Source organism: Panthera onca, chromosome B1, assembly GCF_046562875.1.
Source record: "Panthera onca isolate mPanOnc1 chromosome B1, mPanOnc1 haplotype 2, whole genome shotgun sequence".
In the NCBI taxonomy this organism is placed as follows: Eukaryota; Metazoa; Chordata; class Mammalia; order Carnivora; family Felidae; genus Panthera; species Panthera onca.
In genome coordinates this window covers 12,644,494-12,658,449 of record NC_138342.1, presented here as the reverse complement: position 1 = coordinate 12,658,449, position 13,956 = coordinate 12,644,494, and the positions used below count along the sequence as shown (strand labels likewise).

Below are 13,956 nucleotides of genomic sequence, written 5' to 3'. Positions count from 1 at the left end.
TATCATGTAAAGTATCCATTTATCTTGTTGGTACAGTTTAATCTTTCTGGTGCTCACATGATGTTAAAACACACACACACACACACACACACACACACACGGGCAAAGAAAATAGTTCTAAAATGCCAAGCAAATCATCAAATGTCATCGATCTTATGGTATCTTGATTTTGTCAATAGACATTTTTAAATGCAGGATAAGAGTTGGGTTTTTCTCTTTCTTCCTTTTTAACGGTTGAGCAGAAAGGAAGGTTGCTGATCAGGGACAAAGTACATTCCCGCTGTATTCTGGGAAGAGAGTTTTGATATGTGGAAAGGAATGATCACCTGGGTGATGGTTTAATCTGCCCATGCCTCACTTCATTTTGGAGATGTAAAATATTTCCATAATCTTGTATGTTAGATGGGTAATACAACCTATTTCGAATGTTACAAAGTCAAAGCCCCACAGAGAAAAGCTTTCTCTGCTAGCTCATTATGGTTTTATTTGTTTGTTTGTTTTGGTTTTGTCTAGACTTAGCATTATATTTAGGTAATCAAGAAAAACACACCAATTTCTTATGCTTTAAGGGAAAAAAGAAATCCATGAGAATTAAATAAAACAGCTATAATGAAGAAGCTACTTCCAAAGCCTACAGCCATGGAAAGTAAAAATGCATTTTGTGGTAGCCCTTTCATAACACATAAAATAGTTTATGGAAGTAAAATAATATAATATTTTATAATAATTTTATTATAATAAATAACTTTAAAATAAAACATATAACATTTTATATGCATGTAAAATATATAATAAAAGGCAGCCCTATCATTCATATTTTTCCAATGTCTTTCTTTTCAGGCCAAAGCTATCTCATAAATGAGCAGAGTCAGTTGCTCTGAGGTTAAAGTGCCATACACTCAGGACTGGTTTTAAATTTGAAAAAAATCCCATTCTTTTGATGAATCAATAATAAAGTGCTCTTTTTTTTTTCATTCAAATCAAGAAGCTAAAGTTTTCTTCTGTTGATTCTTGACTCTTCCTCATCTGCGGATGCACCCCTCTCAGCTGGCCGAGTGGTTTGTTCAGGCATCCGAGGTGGTCACCAGGAAGATGGTGGGAGCATCCTCTTGAACTCAGTTCTTTCGGCCCCAAGCTTCAGTTATTTAGATCACCACTCCCTCTCCTCCATGGCAATACGTTCCCAACTCTTGTAATGAATGTTTCCATACCATGATGAAAAATACCACTTTCTGGGAAATGTAGCTTAGCTATGTGGACTTAGTCCAGATGCTAATTATGCACATTTATTTTTAGAAAATTCTAAAGCATTCCTTTTTTTTTTTTTTTTTTTTTTTTTTTGCTCCTTGGTGATCATTATACTACCCAAGGAATCCTTCCAGTTTTTCTTTTGTTCTTATGTTAATTAAAAATAAGCCATCTTCATGTAATAAAATATGACTATTTAGTATGAAACAGTGAGCTAATGACCTTTCAGTACCACAAAGAAAAATATAGCCTGGAAGCCGATGCTCTATTTTTAAAGGGGAGGCTGCTGTACATGGAATTATTTAGCACATTCAGTACAGGCAGTATCACAACGTTCTAATTTAGACTATCAATATACTCTAATTCCCCCAATAGCATTTGACCCAGTGGTTCCGAGTTGCTTTTATGAAAATTTGGTCAACTGGTGAATCAAAAATCAGCTGCAGTCCTAATCAACAGTAATATTTAATATTACCCAGGAGTATAGTGTGCATTTTGCAATTTCCTGATCCTAGGAACATTATAGATTATGGATAAATATGTAATTAGAGTTTTAAGACACACATTAGGAAGCCTTTCTTTTCTGTATTCAATTTTGAATCAAATTGAAAACAAGGCTCAATAATCTGAAGGGCAATCACCAAGGTTTTCAGAATCAAAGACCCTTGAATTATATTTGAGGGTGTGGATGCCGGCAGATGCCGAGAGGAGCCCTCTTTGGGGTACACATCTGGTTACTTTTAGATTTTACAAACTGAAATAATAATCACAGCCAGGACTGAACACCCTTATCACTCTGTAAATACAGCTTTATGCTTTCTCTGGTCTCAATTATTTATTATGCAATTATTTATTACTATAGAAAAGTACCATGGAAATGCCCCAGCCACTTTTCCTAGATGAACACTCATTCATGTCTTTGACATCATTCTTATCTTAGCCTGTCTACAACATCATCCTCCAGGATTTATACGTTTCTACTCCTAGCCCAACTCCAATCAAATTATTATAATATCAACGATCATATTGCCCTAATATATGTATATATATGCATTTCAATATGCATTTACAGATAGAGTATCTCTACATAAAATACAATGAGCTTTGTGCGCTTGTTAATTTGAAAGCAGTATTTCATGCATAAAGACTGAGCAAATTAAGTAAACACTTCTACCTGAAAAGCACATTTTCTTTTCGTAACAGCTCTATGAAAATCACTGTATTGTGCAATGGCATGGTCAACATCGCTTCGCAATTAGCCAAAGAAAGAAAAGGGTTAAAAAGCTACCGGTTAGTTTGAGAAATGTTCTTTTTTAGTTCTCTTGTTCCTGGCCTAGTCTCAAGCTAGCACGTGATCCGCTGAATGCCTGCCAGCCTCTTTCTTGTTGATCCTCCGGAGACCATCTGTGCTGGGGGCATTGATTAGAGCGTGTCTGCTGGGATTACATCTTTTCTGTTGCCATGCCAACTAATCAGCTGATTTTGGTTACCACAGAAACAAAATGTCAGAGCTCACAGTACGGTAACATGAATTCAGCACAACAGAAAATGTTTTCTTAATTGGGGACCCTTTTGATTTTGGATTCCAAGTGAAAGGCAGCTTTAAAAAAAAAAAGGCCAACTTTAGATAAAAGCTACGTTAATTGTATTGATTAAGAGCAATGCACAGAATTTTTCTGGAAAGAGAAAATATTAATTCCCCTTTAAAAGCTATGTCTGTTTTTTACCATTTCCAAACAAGGAATGTATGTATATATATATACATATATATATATATATATATATATATGTATATATATATACCCCCCCTTAGGTGCCTTTATTCCATTTGCTGATTGTTGCATATGAAATAAATCACAAAGCCTTCAACTGCCATGATGGGGGCAGGAGGCAGTGAGGCAGAATAGGGCTTGGGAGTAGGCCATGGTATCACTACTTGGGGGAGACCAACAGTGACCAAATTCTTCTCCATTCTTCCATTCAAGGAAGTCACTGAATTTTCCTTCAGGAAAACACCCAAAACAGTCAATGTGGATTCACTTTCAAGGATTCCTCTCTTGCACGTGACCTGCTTGGGAGAAAGCTGATTTCTTGGCTTTGGCTGACAAAGGAGGAGCCCAAGGCTTATTATCGTTTCCCCTTTTGTAGACCCAGGATGCTTTGATAGCAATAAGGGTCCTCAACTGGTTTGCTATGTCACAGTAAACAGAGAACACAATTTTACTTGACCTTACAGACACTACAATTGAGTAATTCATCAGAAGGACTACATCCATACCTTCTCATTATGAAATTCTGTTCCAGTAGAAGTAAGCCAGAACGTACGTCTGCCCTGAGTTTGTGGTTAATAAACACAAAACAAATAGATTAGATAATAATAATTAAAAAAAGCATGACATTTAACTGGGCTAATATTTGTTTAAACACCTAACAATACCCTTTCTTTAAAAAGGTGTAGCATCCAAATATCCCTGTCCTCTACTGTCAGGATATTTCAACTGTCACGGGCTGGCTGAGGTCACCTCCCTTTTGTGAAAGCTTTCAATGCAGGTGGCTTCTGTCCTACTAACACCCCAGGGGGAATTGTGTAACTTAATCTCCATGCAACCCTTGGTGAATTAATTCCAGTGCTAAGGGTGTTCTAGAGGAGTGGTTTGGGGACATGAAAGTCTTCCCCTCTTTCAGAGTGTACAACTATCATGGCTAAGATGTCAGAAGGAAGCCCTGAAGACCATTCTTTCGAGCAGTTTTGGGGCAAAGTGCCTTAAATGCCAGAAATTACCCGCAGATTCTGCTAGTAGCAGCTCAGTTAGAGGTCTTCACTCATGTCATCAGTAATCATCCCACAGTCCTGAGACTTTTGAAAAAATGAAAATGGCACATGGCAATAGCATCTTTCTTAAGTAGTGCTCTATCAACACATGTTACTAATTCTCTTTGTAGTGGTTGTTAGTTCGTTTAAAAAAAACATCTTAAATTAGAGTAAATAGAAAGCACTTAACCCAGTGCCTAGGACATAGTTGGAACTCAATGAATGGCGGCCTTTCGTATTAGATTCCCAAAGGGAGAAATGATTGTTAACATCTCATAAAAAGTTAGGTAAATTGCTAATTACCTTCAGGGAGTATAGTTTTCAGAATGAACACGCCCCTTGTTGAATGAATTGTTATTTATGAGTTTTAAAAATTGTGTAGTGCAGTGGCTTCCGAAGTTTTATATGTTTGTTCTTAGCATAGGAAAGCTTTCTCCAAAAAAGCTTGAGCAGAATTCCAATGTATTGAAACAGTAGAACTGAAGCTGTTCTGGTTGAATTGAAAAAATGGGTGGAGATCACATGGTCTAGAAGGAGGCCGAACTCTTCCCAGCAGAGCCCCTGAGATGCCTCCGTGGATCCCTAGGTCTCAGAGAGCACTTTATGACAACCACCAGTCCAGGGGTCTTTGGTTGTGTTTCTTTTATCTTTAGAGCTATCATTTGCTATCATCCTCCTGTGTGCCAAGTATAATACTGGGCAATCGACAAACACAATATCATCATACATTTCCCCAGCAACCGGGAGTAAGGTTAGTATTATTGTCATTTCACAGAGGAGGCAACCGGAACGCGGGGGATGTATTCAGTTGCCTCAGAGTTCCAAAACGAGTACAAAGTAGCGTTGGGATGTGAATCTAGGACTTTGATATCAAAGCCTCCACCTGCTCTAAAGCAAAGACCAACTGAATAAGCAGTTGTAATTATGTAAACTGGACACATACACTGCCACTATTTTTTAGCTGAAGTTGGATCAGTGGGATCAGTGGTGTCTGACTACCTAGTATTTTCTATTTCACAGTCATTAACGGTGAAACAAAATAGGTAAATAAAATAGGAACTACATGCTAAAACTGATCTGAATATCAAAAGAAGAAAAAAATTACTACCGTGTCAAAGATCACTTCGTCACGGAAGAGAGCCTCACAAATTCTTTTTTTTTTTTTTAAGATTTTATTTTTAAGTAATCTCTACACCCAGCATGGGGTTCAAACCGATGACCCCAAGATCAAGAGTCACGCACTCCACCAACTGAGCCAGCCAGAGGCCCCAAGAGAGCCTCACAAATTCTGTTTCATTAATAATATATATTTTTCCTCGAAAGAGAACATGCCTCTATGCAAGCAAAATTTGTCACTATTCATAGCATGTGATTGAAGGAATACACTCTAAACATGCCTGGAATTTGTCTCTAAAAATGAAAACTTCCTCTGATTGGGTAACCTTGGAGTAAGTCACACGTAAGCATAAATAATTTTAGCAGATACTTCCTCCCAGAGTAGGGCAACCACGATTAGAACAAGATTTCAAGCTCTGATGGTAGAAAGATGATGACAACAGAAGTAAAAGGAGGTGGGGAGGGTATTATTTTTGCAGGTACACACTTTTGACATAATATTACAATAATGTGGGTTTTGGTCCCCTATGTGCAAATGAAGAAACAGAGGGTCGTAGAGTTTCGTGGCAACCAGTAAAGTTACTAGTAAATCATGGCTAGTGAGCAACTGTGCCGTCTTCGGGACCCACGGATTCTAGGGCTCACACTTGCCTCACTGTGCTGTGGATAAAGCACTTGTGTCACATCCTTACTGAGATACGGTGCTGCCCAAGGACAGTCAGGGAGACCCCGCTGAGTAGCTGACGTGTGAGTTACAAAAATGTGGCATTCACAAGGTGCACAGCCAATGAGTGTGATGTTTGTCGCTTCTAGGTATGTACAGAAGGCAGACTGATCTTGGAGTTCACCTTTGATGATCTCATGAGAATAAAAACATGGCACTTTACCATTAGACAATACAGAGAGTTAGTCCCAAGGAGCATTCTAGCCATGCACGTAAGTAATTTCATCACTATTTTACTGTCTTTTCTTTTACTCCCTCTTTCTTCAACGAGAAAAAGTACGGTTCTCTCTCTGTAAAGAATGCCAACAATCTTCACAAGCTGGGCAGCGAACTCTCAATTTTGAGCTTTTCCCTCAACCATTTTATTCCACAGGCCCTTTTCCCTCTCCTTTGTTTGTGAGCTTGGTGCGTTGTGAGATTTTTTTTTTTTTTTGATACTTTACTATTTTAAACTCCAAACTGAGGTTACCGCAATAAACAGTTTGTACTTTTCTTAAATTCCATGGAGTCATTATCAAGTATTGCTCTGCCTGGGCTATTAAACCTGTTATGTATAACTGGGGAAAGAAATAAAACAAGAAGTAAGAAAAACAGTTTCCAGTCTTGATTAGAACCAGCTGACAAGACGTGGGGCTCATGTACCTCAGATCTGTGTCAACGTCCCTCCTAACCATGGTGTTGGAGTGAAGCAGACGATTTGGGATTCTCTCGGTTTCATTCGACCATGAACCACGACAAATTTATTGAGCACCAACTAGGTGCAAGGCCAGATTCAATGCCAAGCTGGGGATGTGTGTGAGGGGTAAGACTTGCTAAGAGCTAGCTGAGTGCAGTCCCTGAAGAAGGCGTCAAAGGCATTGACTAAATAAACCCCTCTTCCATAATGCATGATGCAGCAGTTTCTGTGAAAAAGCTTTGGAGCAAAATCAGACTTAATGAGCCTGATTTTTAAGACCCTGTACAATCAAAAGAGAATACAATAACAGTAGCTAGTATTTACTGGCTGTTTGCTATGCCAGGCCTTGTGCTAAGTATTGTACACATTATATTTAATCCTCCCAGTGACCCAGAGAGGTGCCTTATCACTCTCCCTGCTTTAGAAGTGAGGAAACTGAGGCTCAGGCTTGATAAGTTACTCCATGCTTCTCAGCCCGAAAGTGGGAAATCAAGATTTCAACTCAGCTGGTACCGACTCCAGAACCCAGGCTGATAAGCTGTCTCCCAACCATCCAATTCCAGTCTGTGTCCCCAGGCTTTTGTCCTCGACCCTCTCCTCCCGACTGGTTAACCCAATCTCTACCTTTTTCACTGACCTTGCACTTTCTGCTGTGGCGCCCTACTCCCCTGCTCCAATCTTCCCTCCTATCCGTACCCCCAAGTTCTTCTCAACTTTCAAAGCCCAGTTCACATCCTTCGCTCCCCTTGAAGCAGCTTGGAGTTGTCACTCTTACTGTTTTCAAAATAGACAGAAAGACAGCAGAGGTTAGTGGTCGGGAGCCTGGGCCCTAAAATGAGACCACATAGGTGTATCCCTGTTCCTGTGTGGCCTTGGGCAAGTGGCATGGCATCTCTGTGCTTCTAGATCTTCATCTGTAAAATGGATACAGTAATAGAGTCTGCCTCAGAGGATTGATTGGTATGAGGATTAAGAGTTAATGCACGTAAAGGCCATAAAACAGTGCCTGGCACACAGTAGGTCCTCTTCAAGTAGTGGTGACTGGCTTTTAACAGCAGCAGCAACATAGTTCCATTCATTTATTATTATCCTGTCCTCCTTGTGCAAAGGAAGCTCCTTGATGTCAGTCATGACTAGAGAATATCTAGAGAACCAGCTTTTCTTGGCTCGTGAAAGGGGTTCCATAAATACTGGCTCCATATTCACAGAGGACGCCCTTTCCAGAAATTGACATGAGAAGTGACCAGCTCTCTTCTTGCTGACATCTGTTTTTTTTACTGATATACACAACGCCAAGTGGTTGTGTGACTATGAGGAGAACTAAGTACAGGAAAGAATAAATTAAAGTGTTAGAACAACCTAGATTGTCTCATGACTGCAGGCAGGAAGACAAAAGGGTGCTTACTTGAGTCTATTTCATTCCAATTTGTTTCTACCAGTTAAGAAAGAAGAAAAGACAAACCGAAAGAAAGAGCATCAACCAAGAGACTCACTTTACAAGGCAATCCAAAAGAACTTTCTTTTTTTTCTAGCCCAACAGAACACTGGGGTAGCCTATGGAATGCCACAGTGCTCTTCTACACGTGGCGGATATTTTGGAAAATGTGATGTTTCCCCTTACAGTCCTGGAGGATGTGCGGGGTGAAAATCGTTGAGAACATCTATTGCTAGCCTCAGCTTAATGGGGAGGAAAGTTAGAATTCTTAAATATATATATATATATATATATATATATATGTGTGTGTGTGTGTGTGTGTGTGTGTGTGTGTGTGTGTGTATACGTATATATATATATATATGTATGGTATATATGGTTATATATATATATATGTTGCCATTTGGTAGAAATGGCAAAGTTTTCAAATATAGTCTTGGACTCCAAGCTGTTAAAAACAACACTACCACAACACAAAACAAAGGCCAGTCCTAAAGCATGGCTCTACCAAATCCAGGGGCCCTGCCTTTTCTGGCGAGTGCCAAAGACTTGAAAGTGTCCTGGCTTAATGACCCTCCTCCTGAAGACACGTGGTGTCTCACTGGTGGAAGGAAGTAAAGCTATTTCTCCCAAGGACTGAAAGCTTGTCTGACTCATTTTGGTTCTACCTGGCCATAGATCTTGCACCATTGATCCAAAAATGTTCTTGAGCCATTATATTCAAGTGTCTTCAAAATGTAAATTAAATTATCTCCAGCAACCTCCCCTCTGAGAAAAACCAACACGGTCAAGATTTCATTTCTTAGCAACTGTAGTAGAATCCGAGACTTTCCTGGCACCATGATGCAGAGATAAAAAATACGATTTTCTTTTCCTGTTTTAGGCACAAGATCCTCAGGTCCTGGATCAGCTATCCAAAAACATCACCAGGATGGGACTAACAAATTTCACCCTCAACTACCTCAGGGTAAGAACAATGGGATGATTACATTTCCTGATGAATTTGAAAAGTGCTTTAGAGATTTATATGTATCTTGAACCAAGGAGTTAAAATGAGGCAATATAGCATAATATGTATGTTGTCTTACGCCACAGTGTGTGTGTGTGTGTGTGTGTGTGTGTCCAATGGGGGATGGGGTTTAATTAACAAAACAGCAAACTTAGACATCATCAGGATTGAACTCCCTCTCTCTGTATGACTCTTGGAATTCATTATTCAAAGGCTAGCAATGTCTGCTCATCAAATGTTTGGGTGCTATGCCCCTTGTGGTTGTCTAGGGTTTCGAATGTACTATTGTTGAGTTCACTGCCTCTGCATCTCCACCCAAGGAGTGTCTCTGAGGAGACTCTGTGTGCCTCCAGAAAGAGGGCAGCCCAACGGTGTAACACAGACATTTATTTCTAAGTCTTCTTAAGAACTCTCTGGGTAACACGTAACAGATTTTTTGGGTTGGATATGAAGTCAGTTTTTATTTTTAAAAATTAAGGGTTAGGCAAGATTCTCTGCCTACATAATAATTCTAGCTTCCGTATTTGGTCTAAAAGGGTAACATATGTCACCGTGGTGAGTAATGTAGAATTGCGGTCGCCGTGTTGCAGGTAGAGAATATGATTTCCATCGTAAGGCAAGCATTGTCCTCCAAACTCCACGAGAAGGCAGCGGCCACATTCCACATTCCTTTGTTTCTGAGCTCCATCATTGTCACTTGCAGCCACTTCTTCAGGCCCCCACCCCATCATGGAGTTCATGCTGTTGTTTCTTTCTTCCTGAGTGCTGTGTAGGTTTGAGAATTTTGTTTTGAATTCACAACCCTCTCTGCACAATCATTTTGCATATGTGGAAATGTTGAAATGTTTTGGCTGGACCTTCTCTTCTGTGAATTAACAATGATTTGAATAAATGCTTCCAAGTCATGCACTCAGTGCCATGGGCCACGCCCTGGGCTAGACAGTGAAGATTCAGAGACGAAAGTCGTGGCACCTGCCGTGAAGAAACCCACTCCTATGAGGGCTAGATTCATAGAGAGAACATTATATACAAAATGGTAAATGCCATGACCGAAAGCTCCAAGTGGAAAAATGGGAGTGCAGAAGGGAGACCTCCCAGAAGACTACATCAGAGAAGCTTTATGGAGGAGATGGTGCCTGACTTGAGTATGAAAGAATGAACAAAGGCAAACAAGAGGAAGGGGAGGAAAGACACTCCCATCAGAGGGAAAAGAAGGAGCATGATGGGTTAGGGGATGGAATTCCAAGCAGTTTAATGATGCTGGGACATGGAGTGAGAAGCCAAGAGAGTCAGGAGGGAGAGTAACTTGGGAGCCAGGTCTTGGAGCAACTGGCTGCTCAGGCTGCCAGGCCAGAAGCCTCCGGAAGGATCAACCATGAGTATGGTTGTGTCCCCCATCTGAGTAGAGGGAGAAGAGCCCTTTTCCATCCAGCCTAGATGCCCCAAAGCCAAATCCAGATAAGGAAAGAGCTGGATCAGCTTTGCTGCCCACCACCCTACTTTGCTCCAACACCACCACCATTTTGGCAGCCCTGAACTGGGTTGTTCTTCAGTAAATAGTCCTGTGGTCCCTGCTCAGAAGGAATCCAGGGTCTGCCCAGGAGGATGGGTGGACAGGCAAGTGGCCCCAGCCAGGGTAGCTGGAACTAGGTTTTTCCAAATCTCTAGGCTCTGTATTTAGAATTGCCCCCATGGGACCACCGGAGCAATAGAAGTGAGTAGCAAGGACTGGGGAAATGGGGGTCTCTAGCATGTTCTAGCCATAGGAATTCAGAAGGCTGTTTTCCACTGCTAGGCATTTCATCATGCTAGAGACCATGAGAGATTTAGTTTAAACTATCTGAAGATGCCTCTTCTCAGGCAGAGAAAGAAGTTCCATACTCTGTGTCCTCAACAGACTCCACAGAGGAGTCTGGGATTTTAGATTCTATTCTAGACTTGGTCACTGACTCTCTGGTGAAATCTGGACAGATTCTTTATTAAGTCTTTTAGCCGCATTTAATGCAAATCAATAAATGCTAAATTCTCTTCCTCCCCTTTCCCTAGCTCCTCCTGTTGTTATCATCAGTAAAATGGTGACCTTCACTTTGGGGTCAACCAGACCCACCTGGATCCCACGTTCTGTGGTTCTCTGATTTTAACCCACAGAGACTGAGAAAATCATATTTGCAAATTGAGGGAGACTGGTACCAACCCCTCTCCCAGCAGTGATACAAGAAAACATGTGGGGGTTTGGGCAATACAGAACAGTGTTTCCAAGGTTACCACTTAAATGTAGCACTTACAGCATGCTCTCGCCATCCATGCATGTCCTGACTCACTAGCCTTCACAATGGCCCATGTGCACAAGCACCATCCATGTAAGAGAGCCAGGCACAGAGAGTGCAAGTGAGTGAACTCAGTCACCCAGCTTTACACCACTGAGTGGCTGGGCTGGGACTTGAACTCAGGCTGTCTGGCTATAGAATCCATGGTGTTCCGTGCAGAGTCCTGCTGCTTTTCTAGTAAGAATGAAGGATGATGATATTGACAGGAACTGGATCATGTCTCTCCTGCCCAGGGGAGTCAACATCTATCACGGGCCCTTAATCCACTTTGCCAAAAGTAATGCCAGCTCCTTGTAGGTTTTCATGTGCAAGTTAAACAAGACAATCCCTATAAATGGCTTAGAGCAGTGTCTAGGGACAGAAAGCACCCAGTTATTGTTCATTGGCATAATTTATTGAACGCCTACTATGTGTCCATCATCGTGGTTCCTATTGGAATCACAGAGATCCACATGGCACCTGGCTGTTTACTTCCACTCTGGGTCTACCTAACACTCCTTTACTTCCTCTGCTCATGCATCCTGGGTGGGCAGCTATCTGACCATCCTGCCTCCATTGCTCCCTTTCTTCACTCCCTTGATCACTTCTTCATCTACTGATTGTCTCAGGACACTTTCATTGAGCCTACTCTGTCTTCCTGGCCTTGCCAGGTGCTGGGCCTTCAGTGTGGAGAAGATGTGGCCCCTTCCAGGGCTGGGTGAGGCGAGCAGGGTATGGTTGGCCACAATTCCAGTGAGGTATGCTGACAAAGAAGGACCCACAGGATTCATGAGAGCCCAGGGAGGGGTCCTCTGGTCTCCGGATAGAAGCCACCCCTCCTAGCAAGTACTCGGGGCCGCCGTGGACCACTTGGTAGGTCAAGGCCGAGCGGAACCTCACATTCAGTTCCCAAAACCACTGTTTTGGCTTCCGTGATGAGACCTGGCCTGGTTAGTGGTTGCTAAGAATGACAAACGAAGCTTTTCTTTTCAGATTAGAAGTGGGATCCCAGATTTCCCTAGTGCTCTTATCAGCTGATATTCGCAAGACAGCTGAGCAGTCACCAAGTGCATTCATTTATAAACCTGTTTTCCCCTCTACCCCACCCCCCATCAACCCTCAGTTTGTCCTCTGTATTTAAGAGTCTCTTATGGTTTGCTTCCCTCCCTCTCTGTTTGTAACTGTTTTTCCCCCTTCCCTTCCCCCATGGTCTTCTGTTAAGTTTCTCAAGATCTAATTTGAAAATAAATTATAAAATAAGATAAGGTAAGATAAGATAAAATAGAATAAAATAAAATAAAATAAAATAAAATAAAATAAAATAAAACAAAACAAAACCTGGAGCTCCCCCATCCTTCTGAGGAGCCAGACCTTGCCTTTGGCTTCAGGGGGTCATCTGAAGCATTGTTTAGATTGTTAATGAGGAGCTCCAAAACCACACCCAGATCAGAAAAAGAGGTCAGACACGAGTGTTGGCAAATATTAATCCACGGCCTTCTAAACCAGCAGAAGATTTTAATTTTTTTTTTTTTTTAAATTGGTGCATCCTGCTTTGGAAAGAAGGGCTAGAGATTTGAAATACTCCAGACATCTTAAATTTCAATATGCTGTGTCTTTTATGTCACAAAATTAAGCAGCACAGAAGGTAAGCAGTTACAGCCATCTAGCTTCGCCAAAACAGCGTCATTCACTGCCGTGACATTCCGAATCAGTCTCATGGCGGCCGGTGGTCAGGGACAGTGGAGAGTCGATTGGGGTGACTGTCGTCGCTGGAGGAAGGGGCGGGTGCAGCACGGTAGCCGGGACTGCTTCCTGCCTGGGAGACACTCCTGGAAACTATGTGATACATTTCACAAAATGTGTCTGCCAACTCCTGGGGAGGGAGGTTGTTTCCCTGTGTAGGGTGATAGAACCCCTCTAGTGGGGAAACCAGAGACCTGTGGGTGGGGAGAAGGAGCTAGGATTTCGGCAATGTGTCCTTTGCCATAATTGCTGGAAAACAGCAAGTCCTGCCATCCCCCTGGCATTTCAGAAAAAGATCCAGTCCAGCAACCACAGGGAGGCAGGGAGCAGCTTGATAGGATCGTGGCATCTGAGTCCCTGAGACCCGGTTGTGCAACCTTGTCGTTCCTGCCAGATGGCGCTGTTCATTGTTCATTGTTCGCTCCGCATGCAACTATTAGACACCGTCTTTGTGCCAGGTCTCCACAATTTTCAAGGAGGTCTCTGTATGTTTAAGTACACAAGAAAACCAGATTTGTGCAAGAAATCTGTCCTTGGTACAGTGAACAACGTAATAGCTAACATTTATTGAGCACTTAGTATGTGCAGGTACTCTTGCTGTGGACTTTTTAGGAAGTCTTTTTTTTTTTTTTTTAATGTTTATTTGTTTATTTAAATAGAGAGACAGAGAGAGGCAGAGAGAGCGGAAGACAGAAAAATCCCAAGCAGGCTCCACAATGTCAGACGTGGGGGCTTGATGCCAGACGCGGGGCTTGAACCCGCGAACCATGAGATCATGACCTGAACCGCAATTAAGAGTCAGATGCTTAACTGACTGAGTCAACCAGGTGCCCCGGAAGTCTTTTCTTAATACTCACGACAACCTTATGAATTGGAGATTCTTTTTA

General features: G+C 41.8%; 1 protein-coding gene across 11 annotated transcripts in view; it reads left to right on the top strand.

Annotated features, from left to right (window-relative positions):
• The window catches only part of LDB2 (LIM domain binding 2), a 383,869-nt gene that overhangs the window by 300,142 nt on the left and 69,771 nt on the right, over positions 1 to 13,956 (top strand). For all 11 annotated transcript variants that reach the window (XM_060655373.3, XM_060655372.3, XM_060655371.3 and 8 more), the window contains exons 4-5: positions 5,990 to 6,112; positions 8,895 to 8,978. In XM_060655373.3, coding sequence (XP_060511356.1) covers positions 5,990 to 6,112; positions 8,895 to 8,978 — 207 coding nt within the window. The remainder of the gene's footprint in view (positions 1 to 5,989; positions 6,113 to 8,894; positions 8,979 to 13,956) is intronic.